General features: G+C 55.1%; 7 protein-coding genes across 7 annotated transcripts; 3 read left to right on the forward strand and 4 right to left on the reverse strand.

The window, feature by feature from the left end:
* Positions 1-605: 605 nt before the first annotated feature.
* Positions 606-3,975, reverse strand: DICSQDRAFT_108020 (glycoside hydrolase family 61 protein). The gene is made up of 15 exons (XM_007367156.1): positions 3,694-3,975; positions 3,523-3,606; positions 3,287-3,465; positions 3,163-3,228; positions 2,729-3,099; positions 2,643-2,675; positions 2,442-2,562; positions 2,269-2,364; positions 1,927-2,207; positions 1,750-1,866; positions 1,610-1,692; positions 1,355-1,545; positions 1,156-1,290; positions 1,041-1,091; positions 606-978 (listed from the first exon to the last, which is right to left on the reverse strand). Exons 9-15 carry the CDS (start codon positions 2,062-2,064, stop codon positions 956-958), a joined length of 738 nt encoding a protein of 245 aa, XP_007367218.1. The 5' UTR covers positions 2,065-2,207; positions 2,269-2,364; positions 2,442-2,562; positions 2,643-2,675; positions 2,729-3,099; positions 3,163-3,228; positions 3,287-3,465; positions 3,523-3,606; positions 3,694-3,975; the 3' UTR covers positions 606-955.
* Positions 3,976-4,128: 153 nt separating this feature from the next.
* Positions 4,129-5,253, reverse strand: DICSQDRAFT_88461 (uncharacterized protein). Its single transcript, XM_007367157.1, has 4 exons — positions 4,843-5,253; positions 4,665-4,746; positions 4,477-4,597; positions 4,129-4,408 (listed from the first exon to the last, which is right to left on the reverse strand). Exons 1-4 carry the CDS (start codon positions 5,166-5,168, stop codon positions 4,356-4,358), a joined length of 582 nt encoding a protein of 193 aa, XP_007367219.1. The 5' UTR covers positions 5,169-5,253; the 3' UTR covers positions 4,129-4,355.
* Positions 5,254-6,889: 1,636 nt separating this feature from the next.
* DICSQDRAFT_108027 (RuvB-like helicase 1) lies at positions 6,890-8,908 on the reverse strand. The gene is made up of 8 exons (XM_007367158.1): positions 8,693-8,908; positions 8,386-8,605; positions 8,094-8,335; positions 7,735-8,040; positions 7,523-7,683; positions 7,320-7,460; positions 7,064-7,253; positions 6,890-7,005 (listed from the first exon to the last, which is right to left on the reverse strand). The coding sequence occupies exons 1-7, from the start codon at positions 8,897-8,899 to the stop codon at positions 7,097-7,099; spliced, it is 1,434 nt and encodes a 477-aa protein (XP_007367220.1). The 5' UTR covers positions 8,900-8,908; the 3' UTR covers positions 6,890-7,005; positions 7,064-7,096.
* A 180-nt stretch (positions 8,909-9,088) lies between these two features.
* Positions 9,089-10,072, forward strand: DICSQDRAFT_155979 (histone-fold-containing protein; the record flags this gene model as incomplete). Its single annotated transcript, XM_007367159.1, has 4 exons — positions 9,089-9,266; positions 9,390-9,419; positions 9,479-9,849; positions 9,909-10,072. The coding sequence occupies 4 exons, from the start codon at positions 9,089-9,091 to the stop codon at positions 9,960-9,962; spliced, it is 633 nt and encodes a 210-aa protein (XP_007367221.1). The 3' UTR covers positions 9,963-10,072.
* A 2,720-nt stretch (positions 10,073-12,792) lies between these two features.
* On the reverse strand, positions 12,793-13,341 carry DICSQDRAFT_171495 (uncharacterized protein; the record flags this gene model as incomplete). Its single annotated transcript, XM_007367160.1, has 4 exons — positions 12,793-12,878; positions 12,951-13,059; positions 13,119-13,242; positions 13,304-13,341. The coding sequence occupies 4 exons, from the start codon at positions 13,339-13,341 to the stop codon at positions 12,793-12,795; spliced, it is 357 nt and encodes a 118-aa protein (XP_007367222.1).
* A 3,489-nt stretch (positions 13,342-16,830) lies between these two features.
* Dslcc4 (laccase) lies at positions 16,831-18,675 on the forward strand (the record flags this gene model as incomplete). The annotated part of the gene is made up of 6 exons (XM_007367232.1): positions 16,831-17,019; positions 17,076-17,144; positions 17,204-17,502; positions 17,554-18,061; positions 18,116-18,560; positions 18,620-18,675. The coding sequence occupies 6 exons, from the start codon at positions 16,831-16,833 to the stop codon at positions 18,673-18,675; spliced, it is 1,566 nt and encodes a 521-aa protein (XP_007367294.1).
* Positions 18,676-19,532: 857 nt separating this feature from the next.
* Positions 19,533-23,342, forward strand: DICSQDRAFT_88472 (uncharacterized protein). Its single transcript, XM_007367161.1, has 8 exons — positions 19,533-19,846; positions 19,910-20,448; positions 20,506-20,709; positions 20,763-21,029; positions 21,087-22,041; positions 22,098-22,250; positions 22,325-22,475; positions 22,547-23,342. The coding sequence occupies exons 5-8, from the start codon at positions 21,251-21,253 to the stop codon at positions 23,225-23,227; spliced, it is 1,776 nt and encodes a 591-aa protein (XP_007367223.1). The 5' UTR covers positions 19,533-19,846; positions 19,910-20,448; positions 20,506-20,709; positions 20,763-21,029; positions 21,087-21,250; the 3' UTR covers positions 23,228-23,342.
* Positions 23,343-23,617: the final 275 nt, after the last annotated feature.

Genomic DNA, 23,617 nt, shown 5'->3' on the forward strand with positions numbered 1-23,617 from the left:
CATGCGGTCATGTTGCACCTGCTGCCTGCGTATCTCTGCTCGCTGTGCTGCAGGCGCTTGAGCTGACCTTGAATGCAACTAGGCAGGCGCCCAATAGGCGCGCGAGCAACTGAGCGACCGACAAGAATTGAGCACCCCTATTGGCTGATAGTCTTGGCAGCACTGCTATGCCACGAACGCGCCATGCCACCCGAGGATCAGGCTGGAATTGGTCCGACGGAGTCAAAAACAAGACCTCGTTAGGTGCAATTATGACGTTATGACATCCGTTGGAACCTCGTGGATCAGGGTTCGTCTGATGTCTCGCTTGGGTCCTCAACGCTTCACCGGTCGCCAGTAACCTGCAGCTGCATGACGTGTGCAAAGTGGTCACTCATCAAGGTGGTGGATACCTAAAACGACTCTGCACAATAGGACTTGCCCATCACACTCATGATACCGATTCCACAACTGATCTCTGCACCTTCGCCACAGTGCTAGGTTGGCTTATTTCCACGTCGCACGACTCACTTTCGTTCGACAACAAGCGCCGTCCTAACGGGCTATGTCATGGCCACGCATATACGTTGTCTCTTGAGCATCCTAGATACATAGCAAAAGCGGGTAGGAGCGGAGAGTACAGAGAAGCTCAAGTTGTATGTGCGAGGAGAATCTGTGCTCTACGATATATGTGGACCAAGACAAGCTGCCGTCGCACTAACCGCCCATTACAACAAGCTTCCACGGGCGCATTCGGCGGTCCAGTCGGTAATCTCGGGCCGTGGCAACCGAGTTGCGCCTTGACGCTAAGTTTAGGGAGTGTTGGAAAAAGACCTAACAAGAGCATGCAAGAATATACATGAAAGAAGGAAAAAAAAATAGCGGATTCTGCCGTCAAGTTGTCGCAATGAGCAATACAGGTCATGAGTCATTGCAGTCGTCGATACACTCCGTCTTCCTTGACGATTGCAAACCCTCAGCAGGTGAACACAGCGGGGCCTATGGCCAATATGATCGAGATAAGTGCCATCTCACACAATCCAAATGCAGATAAATCTTACCAGGGATAGTGTAGTTAGTCAACGGCGGGTAGTAGATGTTGACCGTGATTCCTAGGATCACACGCGCAATACTAAGCGATCTGGACTGTATACCACGCACAGTGCTCCCGCTTACCCGGATCGCTGCCCTTGTACGCGCCAGGGAAGGAGACAGTGGCAGGTGACTTCGCCCCAGAGCCGCCAACGATGTTCAGCTGCGCACACTCCATGTAGAACTGAGCCCCGGGGTAGCTCGACGCGCCGTGCAAGGCTTTATCGAACTCTCGTCAGGATCCCGCATCACCAAAACAGCCAGTGAAAGACGGAGAACGCACCGATGATCTCGTGCCGAAGAAGGTACTGCCCGCTCTCGATGCAGCTCGGGATCGTGAAAGACACCTTGCCCTTGTTCGCGATCAGCCTGTCCACGGCCCACTGCCCCGTCGACGCTGTCAGGCCGTCCTCGTAGATCTTGAACCATTGGAGGCCGGTAACCGTGCTTTGGGTCGCGTCCGGTACCTTCGCTCTGTATCGCGCCCAGTGTCAGCCTTGCGAACATTTTTGGAAAAGGAAAGATGATGGAGACGCACAGGTAGGAAATCACAGGGCCTTTGTGGGAGGAGTCAATCGGGTCTGCAGAGTCGCCCGCGGTTTGATTGAGGACGTGGTGCCACTTACCAGACAATGCGTGTCAGCAAGCGCAAGACCACAGAGAACGGTTGAAACATACCTCAGCAGTGACGGTCGCGCCTGCAGGGACGTTGATCACGGCTTGAGAAACTGGCTGGTGGTAAGGGTTGACGCCGCCATTGCAGATGATGTCGTTTGAGGTCACGTCAGTGATGGGCTATAGCGGTTACCGCAATGAGTATCATGGTGCGACAGTAAGCTCCGAGTGTATGCGTACCCCATCGTAATCGGGGGCACGGATACCCGTCAGTTCGCCCTGGTCCGCGCCGTTGACGTAGAGTTTCTGGAAGATAGTGTGTGCTGAGGCGGTCCCAGCGAAGAGTGCCGCGGTAACGATTATAAGCAACTTCGACATAGCGTACTAGTGCCAGACGAGAGCCGAGAGCCGAGGAACAACAATGTTCGATGGACGTCAACGCCGTACTGTCTGTCTATATACTTGTTGCACCCCTTCGAGTTCCTGATCATGTCATCGATTTACCCCGTCGGTCACAGCACCTGCACGGAAACATACATCGCACATGAGCTCAAGTCAAGTATACAGTAGGATGTGTTCTACCAGTGTTTCGCCGCATGCCAAGCCAATCAGCGCCTGTATGCTCGCAAAAAGAACGCGCGTGATATGAAGCGGGAAAATAGCGTTATTGCATAGGCTCTGATTGACGACAATGATGAAAAAGAAGCGTGAGCAGGGCTCCTCCGCATGATGCACTGGAAGATTTGTTGACTAACCGAGGTTCCGAAGTATTGCCTCCGCGAAGTCATACTCGACAAGCCACTCCGCGACGGGGTAGATAGTATAGCTCACGTGTGTAGCTGCCTTGCATGGTGCACACAGCCAACACGGATAGAGCTGCATGAGTGCTCCGGATCAGAGTCGGGCCAACTCTAGCCAGAAATTCGGATGCACTCTATCTCTATCCGTCTACTTACCGGTAGTCGGAAGCGATTCAAGTTGTTCGTATCCTCCTGGTGGTATGCAATGTCATGTCATGCTGGGAGACAGAAGGCAGACTTACTTGTCTGCCATGATCCTCCATGTCACCCTCTTCTCGTATCATATACGTTTCGATTTCTATTGATCACAAGAGCAGACTTGCCTTCGCATCAGATCATGCGACAAAATCCCACATCGGATGTCCAATGAGGAACAACAACCCAATGGTTGGTCACTGCAAGAACCCCGTACAGATACATGAGAGTCACTGCTGACCGATGATCCTGCGCCTGAAGTCTTGAGGTGATGTGTTAGAATGCCCCATAGGATATCGGGGCCTGTGCGATTCATATTTGCTCGCCGCTCACCCCGGATTGCCGCAAAGGACAGTGACGATGTTACCATGTACATCGCCTGATCTATGAAAGGTATTGAGTTAGACCTGCCGAAGGGCTGCGTTGGTGGATGTAAATCAGTCAATCTTTATCTGCTGAAGAGGATTGATTGCCCACGTACCTCATTCAAGTAAATGTGCCCATCGTAGACGACAATGCCGTGACCAAGCACTGTATGTACCATGGCCTTACTCGGTCCACCCCAACAGATTAGCCAGTATCAGTAGCTAAGCTCGCAGTCTTACCTGTAATTGAATACAACCGAAGCCACCATCCCATTTCAACGCCCTGCATGCACAGAGGCGTCGACGGACTAGGCACTGTCAATTTCAACAGGAGCCCAAGTTGGTTAGTCCTGTATAGCAGCCATAGCAGCCAACCTTGTACAGGGGTATTCTTAGACACTGCACATACAGTACATGACCTAGACTCCGCACTGCGTGATTAGCGATCCGAGGGAGATAAAGCGGGCGCAACATACCTCTCCGGGGAGCCCACCGCCTTCTCAGTCCATCAAATACGACGAATCCACGACGTCATACGCACGCACGGCCAGGCTAGTCGACTGTGCAGGTCACATTTAGTTGACGGTCGCCATGCGCCCACGGCCGCCTCTCGCACAAGATCCCTTCAAGACGCATCACCGACTCACGCCCGAGAAAGCTAAGCCAGACTTAGAACGACATTGAGCGATGCAGGGAAGACAGCGCCAGAAACGCCATTTCATCCGGTCCATAAGATGCCGCTTCGCAGCATATGACGCAGACGTTCAGAACCGTCGCTCTGTGGCCCAAGGGATCCCACGTAGGCCCGTCCACGCACATGCAAGCTTCCAGGAGCCTTCGCGACCAAATATTATTCCGTGAGCTTTCGAAGGCGGCAGGGCGATTCCGCGGACCAGACAGCTGACGGAGCGCGAGTGGCCGGGATGGTGCATATGGTGGTCGAGCGACAAGGATGGAACGGGCGCCACGGAGGCGCCACGCTCGCCCGCCTTCGGCTTCCGGGACGATCCTCCGCGCCAGTCTAAGGGACGGGTCTGCTCACGACCTTCTGACCAGAGGCAATGTTCGTGCAAGGGGTGTGTGACATAATGCAGTATCCCGATACAAGTACATGATGAGTACAGACGGTCTCTATGGAGTCCATCGAAGGAGCACAAAATAATAACAATAGCGCTACAAGCAAATGCGTATTAGGGTACTTCCATGCGATGGTGTTACATCCGCTCTGGCGGGTGGGGGCTATTCGGCCTCGGTGCGGGGCGCCAATGCGTTCGCGATTGATTAGGTATAGTCGGGGCGCGGGTATGTTTCAGTACTTCCCGGCGGCCAGGTGCCGCATGATCGTCAGAGTGGCAAGGATCTCTGAAGGAGGTCGCGCGGTTCACGTCAGCACAATTGCACCCGATTGTAGACGAGCAGCTCGGGCTCACCAATCGAAAGGTGCGTAAACGGCTCGTAGATGGTCAAGACGTTGCCCGAGGTGTTGTAAGCGGGTTTTTCAGGGGGTTTCAGGTGGTAGTGCGCGACGACATAATCGCGCGAGTCAACGCACTGGAGCGCGGGAGCACGTCACGTCAGCTCGAGACTTCCCACTTCGAGATCCGCGTCTCCCACTCACCGACCACTCGTAATCCTTGACCGCGCGGTGGATCCACCGGTACTCTTCCCCGTTCATTGCTGTGAACTTGCGTGATAGCGAACTATTTAGTGTGCAAGTACTCGTCAGCGCTTCCTGTCGGGCGCAAGGCGTCCGCCGTCCGAGGTCGCGGAGCGTGACGCAAGGTACGGACACTCACCCAGCGAACATAGACGTCTTCCTCAGGTACTGCCCTATGGGCATGGACACGCCCGACTCGGCGAACCAGATAGTCCCAAGCGTGCCATTGAGGCCGAAGTCTAGGATAGCAGACGGCTCGCGCGAGGGGGGACGCGACAAGCGATGGCTGGACGACCGACGGCCCGTGTTGTAGATCATGAGCGTCGTCTCTGAAGAGTGGGGGACTTGTGAGGGACTAGGTCGTGCAATGCGCAGGAAGAGGCGGTCGTAGATCTCGTCGAAATCTGTGCCCATGTAATGGCCAGTGCGGTCCTCGAGGCAGTAGGGGAGCGTCCTGTTGATCATGGCGGGCGAGCAGACGAAGACGAGCGAACGCGCGTTTTGTAGGAAGGTGGCAGATTGGGAAGTGAGCTGAGGCCGGAGGGAGAGGGGAAGGGGATTGTGCGGAGAGGAAGAAGGAAGCGTAAGCGGTTATATACAGCTGCGGCAGCGAGGGAAGGGCATGTCACGCTGGATGTGTTGTGTGGCGCGAGTGAAGAGGCTGTCAGACGCTTGATGCGGGTGCGGGACGAGGGACAGAAACGAGGACCGTTCGAGCAGGCGACTGCGCACGCAGGTGTGTGCAGATCGTGGAGGCGCCCCCCGTCCCCGCCTCTTCTCGCCTCTCACATCACACCTCCGCGGCTTCTGAGGCAGGCACTGCGTGCCGAGCCCTTGGCCAGGGCACCCCTCCGCCCCCAAGGGGCTGAGAGTTGTAACGGTTTCGCAGGACGTCTCGCGAGGTGTACTGAATAGACGAGAAAAGAAGCGCAGAGGGGGGCTTCTTCGCGCATCTGGACTAGTGCAGAACAGGAACAGCGTACACGGCCGTGTCTCATGCTCAATATGGTCCCTCCGGCCTTCCTGGCAGCCGAGACTCCCGGACGCGTCGGGGGCGGCGCGCTTTCGCAGGTACCTTTGGCGGCCTATGACCAAATGCCGATACTCTTGACGCGCCACCACCTAACGGAGAAAGGCCAGATTCATCAGATCGCACTAACCCCAACAGCCAGGTGAGATGAACGGGTGTCGCTCCGGGGACGTCTCGACACTACAATGTATCACCCCCAATGCCACCATCACTAACCAGACGTTCATCACTCCACGTCACAGAAGCTATCTGAAGAGATGGAAAAGGGCACTCACTATGCCACGTGCGGAGAAACCAAAGCCTTTATGTACCGTGTCAACACCAACCGGAGGTTCCGGTTCGAATCTGGCGTCATGCTGAACGCCTTGGCGATATCCAAGGAAAGAGGGTCGCGAGCCCAGACAAGGCGTGGACACGGCACGACACATCTCGGCGTGCAAGGCGCGACGCCCGTGACAGAAAGTGGCACAAGTTGTCGGCTCGTCTGCTCTGCAGCTTCTGTGCTTCGAACCTGGGGTAATAACGTACTTGCGTTCATATCGGCTCCTGTCCCGGTCTCCGCGTTGCAGTGTCAGAACTCTAATAGAGCTTAGGGAAGCGACGGAGGCACTCACCGCCGTCCATTCGAATGATGACGCCACAAACTGTGCGTGTCACTAAGACGATCGTCAGAATCTAGCTGGTAGGGGCATTCCCAATCAGTCCTGCGGGAGAAGGCGCAGACGAGTATAAGAAGCGTTGATTCCAGACAGCTGACCCAGTGGAGGCCCTGAGCAGTGACTGGAAGATGTCAACTTAGAGGAGAATCGGCGCGTGAGATCAGCGTTCTCACATTGACGCACCTGACTCGGACATAGGGCGCCCTTCGATTGCTGCCGAACAGCTGCACTGTATGGCTGCGGATGCACTGGGGAGCTGTTGGGATTGTAGGAGCTTCAGCGTAATCATTAGCTTCTAGCGATTCAGCGAAATAACGCGGCAACAATAGCCGAGGAACTGCGAAGAGTTGGGCAGAACCTCCGGAAAGTATCGTTCCATCCTCCGGTCGCTTCGAATGCGACCGCCTGTTCATGTTCTTGGACTTGGGCGGCACATCGTGCTAAGGCTGCGAAGCCGCACGTGGCATACTCATGTCATCACTCCGTTGTGACGATATGAACGTCTTTACGGCTCCCATTCCTCGCGTCGGACTCTAATACAAGAAACACACAGCAGCGGGCCACGGCATAGGCCCCCCGATATTTTGATACATCACAAGCAGGAAGGGTGCACCTGACACGGACAATACGTCAGCAACTCGTGGTGGCGGGAAAAGAGGCGACCTAATTACCGCCAACAGGTACCGCGCCGTGCCTCCGAATAGCTATGCCTCGCCACCCTGGTGCTGTCGGATGATACTAGAGCTGGTCTTCGAATCCAAGAAAAGCTCGCCCATCTCATCGATATCTTCAAGCTGAATCTCTTTCCGCCCAGCGATCGAGGCAAGAATGGATGCAGGCGTGAGCAATTGGAGAGCATACCTGCAGCATTCGGTCAGTAACGGAAGCAGGTCCGAATGAGGCGGTCCCGTGTCGCATAGTACGTACCGTAGTGAGCTGTCAGCACCCCTGGTAGCCAGTCGATCAAGAACTCCATCACCGAGCTTGAGCCCTTCAATGTTCGCACGTAATTGCAGGACCTTCGAGATCGCCTCTTTGTTGTACGGCTCCGTTCTCACGATCAGGCACCTGGGCGCGTTGAACATGTGAGTCGATGGGTGCAGATAACTCAAGTCGCCGAGTATACGTACCGGTCAAGCATGTCTAGTGGAATGCCGTGCGGTGAGTAGATGTCCGTCGTTCCCCTAACTAGGGCCTTTCCACGGTTGGTAGCAAAGATGACCGTCGGTGCCATCTGGGACTCCAGCAGCGAGTTCAGGTAGGTGAAGCACTCTATATCCAGCATGTGCACCTACGACGGGGATTCAGTACGGTCAATACACTACCGGGATATTCAACGCACCTCGTCAATAAAGACAACACCAGGAACTACCTCCGCAACGCCCTGATCAACGTAGCCCTTCACTACGCGGTTCACTTCTCTTCTTAGCTTCTCTGTGATCTCCGTCCGCCCACTCTTCACCAAGCTGCCCATCACGCTCATGATGTCCTGACCGCCCTGTGGTCGCGCGTTGGCTGCGTCGAGGTCGCCTAATGTTACGTCCTGGACGAGCTCTTTTCGTTTATGCACGTCTCCCTTCGGCAGGGGCACGTAGGTCTCGGACTCAAGATCATACGAAGACGCGTACGCGTCTGAACGACCAACGCGCTATTCGTAGACGTCAAGCGAAAATCCCGGCAGAGCGGACGTAGAGCTCCCACCTTCACCGCCCCTGTATTTGCCTCCACATATATCACATCTCCTACTTGAATCTTCTCCTTCAAGATCGCCTCGTATATACTTGGATCCAGCCGCAACTGTTTTGTCCCCCGGACAGTTTTGAGACCGACAACGACGTGCGACACAGTTTTGCCGTACCCGCTCAGAGGGTTCTCGGATTCGGTTGGCGTGAGTTCTGTCACTTCTCCCTCGTACACCTCCTTCGTTTCCTTTATTCGCAGACCTGGACGCGGTCAGCACAAGCACAGAAGGATGCATATGCATATGACGTACCAATAGCGCGACGGAATGCTTCCGCGAGGACCTCCGTTTTCTTCACCTCCGTACTGTATACTTCTGACCCGACCATGGGGCAAAAGGGAACCTTCGCGCCGAGTTCTTGCGCGATAGCCAGCGCGAGCGCGGTTTTTCCGGTGCCTGGTGGCCCAACGAGAAGCAAAGCGCGCCCAGAGAATTTGCGCGACTTCACGAGGTCGACTACGACTCCGCAAGCCTACACAGGAACCATACAGTTAGGTTCTTGCTGAGCGCATCGCATCGTTCACGTTCTATTCCTTCCTTCGCATAGAGGAGCACATACCTCGCGTGCCGAAGACTGGCCAACGAACCCTGCGCTGTCTGGGATAGCAAACCCCTCGGGGTTCAAACCAAGGCCTTTTATGTGAGAGTGGGGAGCGATGCGAGACGAGCGCGTCGCGGCAGCGGTGGGCGGCGGGGGAACCGCATTGTGTGCAACGGGCGCAGACGAGGATGAACCCGCCGAAGAGACCTTCATGACAGTGGACATTGCAGAAAGGTAGGCGGAGAACGAGGAAGACAACGAGGAGCTCGTCGAACGCGTCCTCGATCGCGAAACGCGCGTCGGGTTTTCATACTCCGCCTGCAGTCCGACCACCATGATGTCACACGAGATTGAAGCTCAGCCTCGGTCTTGTCGCGCGAATGCTCTCGTCCTTTCGTGACTTCATCCCAAACAATGTCCTCCTCGTCAAAACCATTTGTGCAGCCTGGAGAGCCTTTGAATGACTTCTTGCGCTCATTTTGGCAGAGGCAGATTGATGCTGCAGAGCAAGAGACTCCCGACTACCGCCATCCACCGCTTCCGCTCGCCCGAATTAAGAAGGTCATGAAGAGCGACCCCGAAGTCAAAGTATGTATCGTTGTCACTGCAGTCGCCACAGCCATATCTGACCAAGACTTGTGGACTAGATGATTGCAGCGGATGGTGCGTCCTAACGACGTCTACTCCGTTCGCGCGAATCTCACAGGAGACCTAGCTCCGATCCTCTTCTGCAAAGCTTGCGAGAGTATGCCTCCTTGTCTATCCGGATTGTATTCTGGCTCTAACGAAAACTGGAACACTCAGTCTTTATTGCGGAGATCACGGCCCGAGCATTCATCATTGCTGACTCGAACAAGCGGCGAACGCTCTCGCGCGCCGACATAGCAAAAGCTTTGAGCAAGTCAGATCAGTTTGACTTCCTCATCGATATTGTACCTCGTGAGGAGCCTCCTGGCGGTGCAGTGCAAGGTGTCAACGCTGCTGGTCGCGCACAGAAGAAGGGCCTAGCGCTAGGCGCTGTGAATGCTGTAAGTACTTCTCACCGCTCGCATGAACCTCTATCTCAGTCGCATGGCGAACAGACGTCACAGAGTAGAGAAGACTCTGGAAACGGGACACTAGAGAGCGCGGAGGGAGGTGCGCAGGATGTTACAAGTGCAGTGGATCTAGAGCAGGTACGTTCTCAGTGACTCATGACACAATTCGTGTCCCCTGAGACCATTCCTGTCACCAGTTGCAGTCGCTGCTCCAACCACCAGGCGGTATAGAGCCTCGTCCCCATTCCTGATCTGCCCTTCTGTGTGTAGAACCTGACTGCAACTGCTCTCGTGTTGTTTGATTATTGCTCTCGACTGTATTCTTTGATATTGTTTATAGCATCTCTCCGATTGGTTCGTTGCCCCCGTACTACTTCGGTGGGCTATAGTTGTTGGTGAGATGATTCATCACGTCCCACGAAGACGGAGCAAGTGCTCCTCTGACTGCTCAGATTCCACACACTTGGTCCCCGCCCCTGTTAGAGGACATTCGCTTGCCTCACTTGCGATACCCAGTACATAACTTGACACACGAGTTCGATCTATGACGTTGCAACCCTGAAGCGCATGTCCTCATCGTACGTTTTGCTATCGTCTGGCGAGGACCCTTACCTCACCGTTCCCAGGGTCGTGCCCCTGTTCGGCTACTGTCAAGCGCAACTCGAGGCGTAGTAGGGATGGTAGAAATCTCCGTGGCATGAGCGCACCTTTCCACCATAGCTACACAACCCGCAAAGCCCACCGGTATGTATCCCCCATGAGCATGAGTATCGAGCGGAGCGGTAACAAATAACGAACTGACGATTGCAGGTCGGTCTCGACGAAGCTACGCAAATGGCGCCACACCAAAATACCAAAGCAGTCCTGAACCTCGACGTCCTATACCACATCATGTCATCTGCGACTATGCCTACTATCGCAGCCATGATGCGCGTCAGCCATGCATTGTACCGGGATGGCGCGAAAGTCATCCTGCCGCGGGGCGTCTGTCTTGATGACTCCAAGACGGTATCATCGTTTGTTCAGTTCATGATGGCAGAAGACGGTATCCGACGTCACTACTTGCATAAACTCGAAATCTTCTTCAACAAGCTGTCGTCGCAAGACGCACACCTACTCGCCCAGGCCATCCGGTCCGTGCCTGACCTGCGCTCGCTCAAGATCGTATACGCAGAGTGGGTCCTCAAACACCAGCGGCTGTTGGAGACTTTCATCGGCCTGGAGGGATTGGAGTCTATCGATCTCCGGAGCTGCGGGGAGCACGCATGCAGATTCCTCCGAGAGTCACGCTCGCGCTTCGTCTCCGCGACGATCCACTTCCCCGAGGCCGAGGAGTGCTCGATCCCCGTCGAGCTACCTGATCTCACGTGGAAGCCCATCCTCCTTCTCGAGAACTCGATGTCTACACTGGAGGTGCTGCATTGTTCAGCGTGGGAGGCGGACGACGGTATTGAGGTCCACGAGGGATACGTTTACCCACACGTTCAGGAGCTCGTCATGGACGATATCTGGTTCCCGGTCACCTCCGCCTACGTCTACTCCTATCCCAACCTGACATGCCTCCGTACGGAAACGATACATCACCAAATCTCGGACGACGAGACGACATCAGAGGCACAGCGTGCCTCCAACCTTGCGTACCAACTACGGCACGGGAGCTGGACGAAATTGCAGGAGATTCATGCCCCATTCATCGACGTCTATCTCTTAGGCTTGACTTGTTGCGTCCCGTTTCTGGACGTCATGGATGTGGGAGGAAGTGACATTTCCGTGAGACTCTCTGAAGTGCTGTCTTACCTTCAGCCTACCCGTCTCGTTTTGTCTACCAAGGACAACTTACTGCGCACCAGAGACGGGATCGCCCAAGTCTTCCGGAGTCAGGGCGCTTCGAAACTCAAGGAGCTAGAGTTGACAATGGCTTCATTTTGTTTGGGAAGTGATGGCGCTGTCGTTCGAGACGCTCTTGTGAGCTTTCCAACCAATTCCCTGGTGATAGAGCTGATTACTAATACCTATGTGCAGGACGATTTGTTCGTCGCTCTAGGCTCTCTCCGTCTCACCTCGTTCAAGCTCACGTGGGATAGCGACGCTGACCACCGCCGCATTGGCGTTCTGCTGAAACCCGGCTACCACAGCGATCATAAGGAACGCGCCGAGATTCAACGCGAGGAGAGCGCTGACGGCGAAAAGCAACTCCCTTCTTCGCGAGTTCCAGTAACGCCCCTGGAGATCTTCCTCCTGCACGTCGACGTCAATGAGCTCGTGGTCCAGATCCATCGCGCGCTACCTACACTACAGACTATTGAAGTTGCGGTGCGCAACGTCCCACGCCGTAACAATGGTGTCATAACGTTTAGCCCTGCCGAAATGTTTGACAAGTACGCAGCGCTGGAGCACGGTCTGCGTACTACGGAATATACGGATACAGCTGAAGCTTCGGGGAGGTGAGCCTTAGCACAATCAGTAGACACGCATGATGCTAGTCTGATACTTCGTCCATCCATACTGTATGCACAGGCAATAGACATAGACGCTGCGGTAGAGTCGGAAACCATCAGCTTAAGTGTCTGTTGACTCTCTTGATGACGAGATGATACGTAATATTGCATACAACTCTCGTGAGCTTCTACGCTATAAGTATATGTCTCCGATACACTCTCCAGCTCCCGTCGAGCTGCGCTGACGAACCGTCACTGCGCACATATCGCTCAGCAGCTCGATCTGGCAGGTCCGTTTCTGACGCACCCTCAAGCGGTGCGTGACCCTTCGCTGACATACGCACACTTGACCTTACGACGATAGGGTACGCTCGACCACAGTGAATGCTCCCTCATTACAATCCGGCCGTTCGATACCGTCTAAAATGAACACTGCGATTACCGAACTTTGTAACAAGATCCGAAAGTACTCTCCTCCCTTTCGCGAACGACAGCCGAATTCGAACGAGATACTGTGCGCGGAGAACCGTGGGTCAACTACTGAGAGCTAAGCATAAGAATCTGTGAAGCGAAATACCTTCTCAAAAGAGCGCAGAGAGGCCGGCACATGACATACCTTCTCGAAAGCATCTGGGAGGACGGCTCAATGGCCGGTGGGAACCTCCCTGGTGACGGTGTGCGTGACCGTCCATACTGTATTGGTAACGACGGTTGTGATGAACGGCCGCGCTGTAGTAAGGATGTTAGTGGTACCGCTAAGTATATCGTCGCCTACTTTGGACGACCAAGGGTTCGACGTACTGGTCATCAAACTCTCGAGAACCCTCGTCGCGGTGAAAGTGTCAGTAGTAAGGTGGGTGGTGAGGGAAACATCCGCCGAGGGGGTGGCCGCATCGACAACGTCCGCGGGCTACCAATGAGAGCAGTCAGTGAGTAAAGCTTGTCGAGCTGCTCATACGAACGACGAACCGCGGCGAGAGCGAGAGATACGAAGCTCGCAAGAGCGAAGAGAGCCTTGAACTGCATGTCGTTATTGTGCGAGCGGGTAGTTGTTGTGGTGGGCAACTGGGGCCGGCACAGGTTCACCCCGAAACTTATAAAGACTGAACGGATAAATCAGGTTGCGGGAGCTTGAGGGGCACCATGCAACTAACCAAACGCTCCGATCCTCGCGCAAGGCGCAGTCGGTCATGATTGACGGCCGCATCTTTGCATTTGTGCTGAGGCTGATGGGCGAGTGAGGTTCCTGGCGTCTCCCTTCCGCAGTATCCGAGGGAAGAGAATGCTGCTAACGATGAAGGGAAGGACGATGGCGAGATGAAGGGTAATGGAGCCAATCACAACGATGATAACGGCGCTGCCATGAGTCCGCCCTCGCGGGTTCATTGCGTTAGTCGGTAGTCCGGACGCGCCGACCAGCGATCCCAACAACTGCGGACATCGTAAGGTGTTGCTTAGTAGCCTGAACTATACAGATCTTTCATAACGTTCGGATAGAAACAGAGCAGGATCCTGATCGATATGCCGTGAGAAAGTTGATGCGGGGTTCGCACCCCACCCGTTCCCCGGAGCGCGAACTGCGAATCTCAGATGAGGCACTGATCCTACTTACTAACTGACCACACAACCACCATCATCCATCCCCTACAGTAAGGCACTGGAACCAGAATTCCTATAAGACATGGGCTGCCTGTAATCGAGTACATCAGTGCCGGAATATACTAGCCATGACGGCAGGGATAAGCTGCTACTACGCATGAACAGCAGATGACGTCGTGATTGTCAACTCCTTGTGACCGAGTAATGAACAAGCAAGCATCAAACAACATTGTCCGGCAGGCCCGCCGTGTACTTTCTATATGTTTGCGGAGCATTTCCAAGAGGGAGGGAGAGCGCGTGAAGCAAAACAATGGAAATGCTTCGCAATCATTCTGTTCCGCATAGCCTTGTCTGGTTCATATCATATTGGAAGCAAAGGAACAGAGTCAGGTGCGGAGGATTCCCGGTCTCGGCGTTGAACAGTCCACATCACCTTGCAAATTGGCACAGCCTACACCCGCTACGTCCACCATCTCATTCGCTTTGAAATCGGGCATATGAGACAGTTTCGCTATGTATTTCAGCTATTGGCCGCTGTGTCGTGAGAAGAGCTAGACTGACCGACCCGGTTTGAGAGAGAGAATAGGTGGGATCAAGTGGGAACAGCCTGAGCGAATGCGTCAGAAATGCTTCTCCGAGTCTCCCGCTATCCCCTGGACAGTGGTCTCCATAGAACTACGCAGATACAATAGCATGCTTATGCTTGACATTGTTGTGTGTCCACATCACCAAGGTGAACGGGCCAGGGACAGGACGGGCCCAACTGTTGTTTGCACAACCGTGCAGAATTGGCAAGAAAGTAAACACGGTCAAACTCGACAATGATCTGTTTCTAGAGTATCAAGGGCAGTATTGGCTTTAGAGAAATCGGTGCAGAGCGAGAGTCGGCCCCAGTGACTGAAGATCGCGCGATATTCGCATGGACAGGCCCGCAGCAATCTGGCGTAAAGTTCACCACAGCAGTAGACGAGTGCAAGTCGCCAGGTGAAGTCGACATATTGCCTTGTCCTCCTGCTTCCGTGTCTCGGATCGCTCGAACGAGCGCGCATGTATCTGTGCGACGCCGGACCCCCTAGGTGGGCGCAGCAATGCGGAGGAGTGTGCAGAGGAAAGGAGGAGCATCTCCGTTCGATGATGCCTCAACATAGGTCAATAAGCTAATCTCTTAGGTAATGGACGAACCCGTACCTCATGCGGATAGCTCGTGAAAGACCAGGACTATCCAGGACCTCGATCGAGAAGGTCCTCGTCTCAGTCGTTCGCAATGTAATCAAAAGAGTTGAGGCGATATACCTAATGCCAGACTAGACGCTGCGCCTGATAGAAGCTCAACAACTACCTTCGAGGCACGTTCAGCAAACCCAAGATAGCCATGTAGTTCATTGCGTAAAGGTCGAAGTCATGAGCTGACTAGCTGGCAGCGAATAGGATGATTATGCGCACCTCGTGCAGTATCTGTATCTCCTACGCCCGTGTCTGCAATGACAGATCAAAATCAATCGGTCGCCTCCGTATCGTCTACCGTCGAGCTTGCTGCGCTTCTGATATTCAAGCATTGATGAACATCCCGACCTTAGGCTGTGCGGCGTCTGTTCTGGTGCGTGTGAGATGTTAATGAGATGGGCGAGCCCAGAGACTCAAGGGACTTTCACGGTCAAGCAAGCGTACCGAGACGAACATGGGCCACAGTTTAGGGTAGCATTTTGTCGTCATTCCTGCATCTAGACAAGCGGACTGACAATTGAACTGGTCAGACCATCTCTTTAGACACAGAATGCCGGGCTTCCACACCACCAAGAAGTTTTCAATAGATACTATAGACCGACAGATTAAGTTGTGGCATGTCGACGATGTAATATCCCAAAAGCATCTATCGCCGAGGTATTACACACCTGATTCAAGCGGCTCTGCGGGCCCGAGGACATCACTGACAAACTTGTCAGCTATTTCAGGCCCTACTGCCAGTGCCAAGTAGAAGACATTGATGCAATCAGCACGGTCGCTGCTGCGACTTTCGACTAAGAGGTACAGCCGAGTCAGGATAACAGGGGTTCCGATGTTGAACTTTGCGACAAGCCGGTCCGCAGCGCTCAGCAGTGACCACAGGACGCATTCGGACGCGCGTCGCGTCACGAGCGCCTCTTTGGCGGCGTCTTTCCTCGCGAAAATCCCTCGCGGCTCCATGCCGATCCTGACTCCCACCTGCACCCTCGACAGCGATGTGCTACAACAGAGCTTTTCCAATGCTCTACTGTTTTCCCTGCAGTGAAGCTGGAGATCTGCTCTACACTGACATCGAGGGACGGCTCATACAATCTCCTCGGCCTCGAGACCAAAACCCGATAATCACTGGCGGCGATAATCACTCGCCAGGACTGAAGCCCATGCATTCGGACATTTCCAAAGGTTCCGTCTTCCATATATCACCTGAGGAGACCGTTGATCATGTCGGACCCGTCCGAAACTGCGCGCTGATGCGTAGTGTCGGACACTTGTAATTGACACTTCCCAGCATCGCCGTTATAGTGCAGACCAATAGCTGCAGTAAGTAGGTTACGCGTTCAAACGGCGGCCCCGACCTGCCGAACAAGCGAGCGACTAACGTTCTCTGCCTCTCAGGCACGGCTTTACGGTTCAACCAGGACTTTGTACTGGAGATGGCTCTCATGGCCGGCATGGCCCACTCGAATACTTACCGCGACATGTCGCAGCGTCGGTATCTTCGCCCAATGCGGTATGACAGTAGTTTTTCATCTACTACTCGGACCGCAGCTATCGCTCAGACCGCGTGCCTTACATCGGTCAGGGTGGTCGACCGTTGCTGCGGTGACCCGACGTCCGCGCGATTTTTACGCTTCGCGGAATTTACCTTTGCTTCTTGCGGGAAGCCTTGACCTACCGAAGAGCTGTGATGGTGCGTACAGTTGCTCATACCTGGTGTGGGAAGGACTTGGTGACGCTTCCAAGGGCGTAGGTATAAAGTCTTTCAGATGCCCATATCGCAGTCCAACAAGCTCACTTCGGTGTTTCGCCCCTGGCCCAGCTCTCTTTGCAGTGTCTTCTCCTACGTTCGTTGAGCATGATGAGGAAGTTCCAGTCCTTCGCTGCGCTCGTAGCGCTTAGCCTTTCTTACACCCACCCCGTCGCCGGTGCCATTGGCCCCGTCGCGGACATGACGGTTACCGATGATAACATTTCTCCTGACGGCTACTCTCGCGCCGCTGTGTTGGTGAACGGTGTATTCCCTTCCCCCCTCATCACCGGGAACAAGGTATCCGCACTCCACTACTCGACCTGGCTTCAGATATTCACAAAATCCGCTCTCAGGGCGACAACTTCCAACTCAACGTCATCGATAATTTGACTAACGACACCATGTTGACCGCGACCACTATTGTAAGTTTCGCTTTTCAACATTGGTTCCCTATTTATAATATATTTCCCGTTTTTTCCAGCACTGGCACGGGTTCTTCCAGAAGGGGACTAACTACGCTGACGGTCCTGCGTTTGTCAACCAATGTCCCATCTCGAAGGGCAACTCCTTCTTGTACGACTTTACGGCCACAGACCAGGCAGGTACTTTCTGGTACCATAGCCACTTGTCGACCCAGTACTGTGACGGTCTCCGTGGCGCCTTCGTCGTGTATGACCCCAACGACCCTCACGCGTCACTGTACGACGTGGATGATGAGTCTACGGTTATCACGCTCGCGGACTGGTACCACACTGCGGCTCGTCTCGGCCCTCGCTTCCCGTAAGTATTTCACTTCCTTGTATCGATCTCTGCGCTAATAGTTTTTCAAAGGCTCGGCGCTGATACAGTCCTCATCAACGGTATCGGCCGCTTTACAGGTGGTGACGCAGTCGACCTAGCGGTGATCTCAGTCACTCAGGGGAAGCGTTACCGTTTCCGCCTCGTATCCATCTCATGCGACCCCAACTTCACCTTCTCCATCGACAACCACAACTTGACCATCATCGAGGTCGACGCCGTCAACCACCAGCCGCTCACTGTGGACGAGATTCAGATTTTCGCCGGGCAGCGCTACTCGTTCGTTCTCACCGCCGACCAGGCAATAGACAACTATTGGATCCGCGCGCTACCGCAGATCGGTACTGTGAGCTTCGACGGCGGCGTCAATTCGGCTATCCTGCGTTACGACGGGGCGGCTGCAATCGAGCCCACCACAAACCAGACTGGCGGCAGCAACCCGCTCGTCGAGGCCAACCTCGTCCCTCTCGATAACTTGGCTGCTCCTGGCTCGGCTGTAGTGGGTGGTGTCGACTGGGCCCACAGTTTCGATTTCTCCTTTGTGAGTCCTCATACGCCGGGTTTCGTCCCAACTAAGCTAATTTCTTCCACATAGAACGGTACTGAGTTCTTCATTGACGGCACCCCCTTCGTCTCCCCCAGTGTTCCCGTCCTGCTCCAGATCTTGTCAGGTGCCCAGAGCGCGTCGGACCTCCTCCCCAGCGGCAGCGTCTTCTCACTCCCTTCGAACTCGACGATCGAGCTCTCGTTCCCCCTCACCGCCACAAACGCCCCCGGCGGTCCCCACCCCTTCCACCTTCACGGGCACACCTTCTACGTCGTCCAGAGCGCCGGCCAGACCGAGCCCAATTACGTCAACCCTCCCCAGCGCGATGTCGTGAGCACCGGTACTGCAGGGGACAACGTCACCATCCGCTTCACGACCAACAACCCCGGCCCGTGGTTCCTCCACTGCCACATCGACTTCCACTTGGAGGCTGGCTTCGCCGTCGTCCTTGCCGAGGACATCCCCGACGTGTCTTCCGCGAACACTCCGACCAGTAAGTGTTCGCATAGTTAGATTGCCATAAGTTGCTCCTAACGTGCTCTCGTATTCCAGCGGCTTGGGAGAATCTGTGTCCCACCTACTCCCAGGTGTACCCCAGCGGTCTCTGAGCGCTGAAGCGCGGACGAGGTCGTCAAACACACATCATTGCTGAACTGAGCTGAACCTGCCAAACACCGAGGCTTTTTGAATATCTATACATTCTATTCTCTCCACGGTTTCTCTTTGGGTATCCATAGCGAGGTGTTACTAGCTATAGGGCACTAAGTACGTTCTTTGGGACCGTCGTGGAACACTGTCCCTGCATGATGCTGTGTCTCACATGAGCTCTATCCCTCCTGTCGTTACGCACTGCATTGCAAGGCTCGAGTAGGAAACTGAACATTGACATGGGCTCTCGTCTTGTTACTATTCTTAATTGTAATATTTAGAGGTGCTACTGCGATAACCGGTGGCGCTGGAAATAAAATCAACGTTCTCTTCGTACCCTTGCAGGTCCATCGTGATCAACAGCATAATTCAGTTATGATTGCCAGCCAGAGCGGGTGGTCCGCGCACGCAAAATGATGTCATGATTTCCTTTCTCGATGGTTAACGTTCAACTACTGGTTTGGGATTGGTGTCAAATATTTGAAGATAGTCCCGAAGCAATGGGTTTGCCCCTGACCATATGGACTCGGACTCCTTGCCGCGAACGGTGCGTCACTGAACTTAATTCTAAGCATGATGCATGCTCGCGAATCCCGCAGTAGACGGGGACAAAGAGCGACACGTCGATATTTCATTCCCGACCTTGCAATGCCCGACTCGAAGTTCTGGCAAACCCAGAGGTCCTTCAATTGCAAGCTAGTGAAGGCTCGTGTCGTGCAGCGCGATCGAACCCCCGTCGCTTACGTCAGCGGCTTGTGGCGTCGCCCCGCTGTTCGCGCGACCGGCGGCTCCCCGGTCCTCCATCTTGGGACATATCGCCATCCTCGCCGGAGTCGTCGTCTTCGTCGACCTCATCGGCAAGGGCATCTTCGATGCTTGAAACCAGCCTTGTCGGACTTGCTTCACTTGTCAATGCGTATGAGTGTGGAGCTGCCATTGTTCTGGTTCTTGCCCTCTGACCAGGATGGCGGAAGCAGAAACAATGAGTGCCCGCTTCGCGTTCCTGGGCCTCGCACGATACTCAGGATTATCGCGGGCAGTCAGGCTCACCGAGGCCATCTCGTGGAACGAGTGTTGTAGCAGTGACGGAAGGGTGTATTTGCCTGGGTGGCAACCTCAGGGCTCGCTTTCGTACGTATCTCGCAAGTAGCTTCTGTCTGTTGTGTTCATCAGCTTTCATCTATGCACTAATAGGACCATTCTCCTTCCCCGCAACTGCGTCTGCATCGTGATCTGGCTGACATCGCGGTCTCTCCCGGTTTCCTTCATCTGTGTTGGTTGTCCTTCCGCGCCGAGCGTGCGGACGCTGCTCTCTCCGGTGGGTATATGCTGCGTCGGGAGAACGGCGCCCGCAGGCTGGCGCGGAACGAAGTTGCACAGGCTCGTCACCCTCTCGTTCTCGCTCGTGCTGCAAGATATGCTCATGGCCACCCGTATCAGCGAATGGTCGAGCGTGTCATGCCAAGCGGACCCCCCAAAACGACCTCACGCCGAGGTGGGAACGTACCCTTGCGTCATGTTTCGCTGATCTTCTACGTTCGTGATGCATGGCTTGTTCTTCGTATGCAAGCGGTCATGCGCCAACGTCCGTATAGTTCTCGCGGCTCCGACGAATGGTTCCGGACTGCCACGCTCTCCTTATCGGAGATGTTGTAACGCGGGGGCTAGATGTTTAAGCAATCACGGTTTTCACAAGGTGCACATTCACCATCTGGTCGTGAGAGCAGGATCGAGTGGGTGGCTCAGAGAAGAGAGCGAGGATCAGGATCCGTCTGATGAGGGTGCTGCAGCAGGTTCGGAGGTTGCTTCTTTTCAGTGTCTTATCTACTTGGCGGACGACATCGTTGGGACATCGGAGGCAGTTCGGACGGCATTAATGAGATGGTCGTCGTATGGAATGCGGCGTGCACGTCAATATTACGCGGATCGGGACAGAGGGAACGGAGTCGGAGCGCGGGCGTTCCCAGCACTCGTCTGGTTTCATTTAAATTTTGGTGAGTAGGCTTCTTTGACAGGGCTTTGAATAGGTGGCACCCAAGTTTGACAGAACGCTTTGAAGTGGATGGTACATCGAATCGGCGCCGAGGTTCGAGTCGGTGGTGCGTGAGACCCAACGGTGCAGCCGCGTAACTTGTACACAAGTTCCCATGCAATGTTCTCACTGAGGTCAGTGTCGAAGCACGATCCGGCCAGAGGCTACAGCCTGCGCAGGTCGTCTACAGCGGTTTGGTCATACCAGTGCTTCGACGATCGGCGGATCCGGTTATGAAGAGATGCCGTGCGCACCCATTCTTCACGTCTGTCGATGGATTCGGTGAGGAAGCTATGAGGGAAGGTTGAGAAGCACGGAGCTGAAAGCGGTGTTTGACAGGTCTGATCTGGCTCTTGGCGTGCATGGCGTATCTGCCCTGCGGCCGATTCCACCCCTCGAACATCTCTTGCTTGATAGCCCCCGCGGCCGATAGTTGACATCACCCCGTCTGGTATAAGGTTGGCGCCGCTCTCAGCAAGGCTCCGATCCTCCTTCCACCACGCATGCCCTACTCCTCTCCGTCCTCGCGCCGTCTGCTCGCTGCCGTCGTCCTCCCTCTAGTTGCCACCTATGTCTCTGCGTTGAACATCACCGTCCCGGCTGCTCTACCTGACAACGCCCAGCCACTGTCCACTACTCTCGTCTCTTTTTCAATAGAGCAGGATCGCTGGCCTGACTGGACAGGAGTCGACGCTCGCAACAACTTCACCTTCAATGCGCTCTGGAACTACGCCGAGCTCACTGGGAGCCCCCCAAGCATCCGCGTCGGTGCGAACTCGGCAGATCGTACCTTTTGGGCCCCGACAGAGAGCCTGAACGAGGACTCCTTTCCCACACCCAACTCTGTAAACCCCTATCCCGAAGCGACACGCATCGTTGTAGGCAACAACTTCTACAACCTCTCCAAGTATCTTCCTCCAGGTACGCGCATAACTTGGGGCGTAAACTTGGCCGCGAACAACGTCACGAACGCCATCAACATGGCGAGGGCGATCACCGGCTCCTTTAGCGATCCCGCTGTGATAGCGTCGGACATTATCCTTGACCGCATCGAGATCGGAAACGAGCCCGACCTGTACGCCCACAATAACTTGCGACCTTCCAACTACTCGGTCAAAGAGTATGTTTCCGAGTGGCAGGCGAACGCGGACCCGGTGGTGCAGGCCCTTGGGATCCGCGGGCGGAGCGGGTTGTTCACGATCCAGGGTGCTGCATTCGCTAACCAAGGCTTCACGCCCCGCGAGATATTCAACCTTGGCATCCTGAACAGCACGGGTGGGAAGGCGATCTCCACGTACGTCACCCCGAGTTCTTCATGGAATGGGCGCTAATGAAGCTGGCCGCGTGCAGCATCTCCCAGCACCACTATTCGGGCCAATCCTGCAAAGGCGGGAATTTTCCGCTCAACTCGTTCATGAACAAGACGGCTATCCGTGGCAACTTGTCGGTCTTTGAGCCTGACATCAAGGCGACGCGGGCGCAGGGGCTCGACTATGTTCTCGGGTTCGTACCAGCATGTGGCAGCTCTGGATTCTACTGGTGGCTGGTGGATCGCATGCTGACCCTGTCCTGCGCAGCGAGACGAATAGTATCGCGTGCCACGGTGCCCCTGGAGTAAGTGACTCGGCTGGGGCTGCGCTGTGGGTTGTCGATTACACCCTCCATGCGGCGACGCTGGGCATCAAGGAGGCGTATTTCCACGAAGGGGTTGGCTACAAGTATAACTTCGTACGTCCCCCCGTTAATTCGAGGTTGGCCTCTGAGTCGTCTGTCATTGACACCGTCGACTGTCCACTCAGTTCCAGCCTGTGTCACTGAATCGCTCTATCGACGACGGCTCCTCTGTCAACCCGCCGACACCTCCGCGCGTGATGCCTATATACTACGGCGGGCTGTTCATCAACTCCTTCATCGGCAACACAGGTTCCTCGGAGTTCGTAGAGCTCGACGTCAACCACACGTACGTCACAGGCTACGCGGTATACGAGCAAGGCCACCTCGCCCGCGTCGCCTTCGTCAACCTCCAGCCGTATCTATCGAACACGCGCGGGGCCCGTCCCTCCGTCAACATCCGCATCGACTTTATCTCCCCCGCGGACTCGCCGTCCCTCGCCCAGCTGCTCAACGGCCAGACCGTCAGCGCGGAGCACCTGCTGCTCAGGTACGCCGACGACAAGGCGAACCTCACGTTCGGCCGGCGGTCGTACGAGACGCCAGACGCGCTCCCGGACTCGCCGACGGAGGCCGTGGACGGGTTCCTGCTGTCGGGGAAGCCGCTCGCGCTGCCCGCCTCGGAGGCCGTGCTGATCAGCTTCGCGCCGCCGTCGAGCCCTGCGGGAGCTGGGCCGAGCGGGAGCACCCCGGTCTCGAGGAACGGCACTGTTATCGTGGCCGGGGTGATTTCGGGCGTCGTGGGTGCTGCGCTGTGCGTTGGAGGGGTGTGGTATCTGCGGAGGAGGTTTTCGGTGCGGAAGCTGTAGTGTTTTCCTCGTTGTGTTGTTTTGGATATTCTTATTGTTATCGGGATAACGCTATTTGGGTCAGCTGTTTGGACGCCTCGGGGCGTATGTTAGTGTATAGCCTTCGATTAATTCTATACCCTTGCCACCTGTTGTAGTCTAGTGTACTTGACGGATTCGACCTAACGTTGGGAGGTGCAAACGACTTTCCAGCTCGACATCGCGTACGTGTTCGCTAAGCCTGAACGTTGCTGAGCATGCGTTGCCCGCGATTCCGCCTGTTAATGGAATCGCCCATCGAGCGTAACATGTGTGCATTTCTCGATTCATCGACGAATACTCGCAGATAGGAATGCCGTTTTCGAGAAGACCTTCCTTGACACAGCCTCGCGTCATTCAGCACGGATACGG

This window comes from Dichomitus squalens (genome assembly GCF_000275845.1).
Source record: "Dichomitus squalens LYAD-421 SS1 unplaced genomic scaffold DICSQscaffold_23, whole genome shotgun sequence".
Classification (NCBI taxonomy): domain Eukaryota; kingdom Fungi; phylum Basidiomycota; class Agaricomycetes; order Polyporales; family Polyporaceae; genus Dichomitus; species Dichomitus squalens.

Bases quoted from the DNA above. Each gene is read 5' to 3' on its own strand.
- DICSQDRAFT_108027 (XM_007367158.1), bottom strand. From the start codon at position 8,899: ATGTCCACTGTCATGAAGGTCTCTTCGGCGGGTTCATCCTCGTCTGCG. The intron at 7,684-7,734 runs GTGCGTTGAATA...TCCCCGTCGTAG, and splicing joins GTGTTGTCTTTATTGACGAG to GTGCACATGCTGGATATAGA. The intron at 7,461-7,522 runs GTACGTATACTC...CAACGCGCCCAG, and splicing joins CCACTAGACATGCTTGACCG to GTGCCTGATCGTGAGAACGG.
- DICSQDRAFT_108020 (XM_007367156.1), bottom strand. From the start codon at position 2,064: ATGTCGAAGTTGCTTATAATCGTTACCGCGGCACTCTTCGCTGGGACC. The intron at 1,546-1,609 runs GTGCGTCTCCAT...GGCGCGATACAG, and splicing joins GGCCCTGTGATTTCCTACCT to AGCGAAGGTACCGGACGCGA. The intron at 1,291-1,354 runs GTGCGTTCTCCG...AGTTCGATAAAG, and splicing joins TCTTCGGCACGAGATCATCG to CCTTGCACGGCGCGTCGAGC.
- DICSQDRAFT_88472 (XM_007367161.1), top strand. From the start codon at position 21,251: ATGCCCTACTCCTCTCCGTCCTCGCGCCGTCTGCTCGCTGCCGTCGTC. The intron at 22,251-22,324 runs GTTCGTACCAGC...TGTCCTGCGCAG, and splicing joins GGGCTCGACTATGTTCTCGG to CGAGACGAATAGTATCGCGT. The intron at 22,476-22,546 runs GTACGTCCCCCC...CTGTCCACTCAG, and splicing joins TTGGCTACAAGTATAACTTC to TTCCAGCCTGTGTCACTGAA.
- DICSQDRAFT_88461 (XM_007367157.1), bottom strand. From the start codon at position 5,168: ATGATCAACAGGACGCTCCCCTACTGCCTCGAGGACCGCACTGGCCAT. The intron at 4,747-4,842 runs GTGAGTGTCCGT...CACACTAAATAG, and splicing joins AAGACGTCTATGTTCGCTGG to TTCGCTATCACGCAAGTTCA. The intron at 4,409-4,476 runs GTGAGCCCGAGC...GACCTCCTTCAG, and splicing joins GTTTACGCACCTTTCGATTG to AGATCCTTGCCACTCTGACG.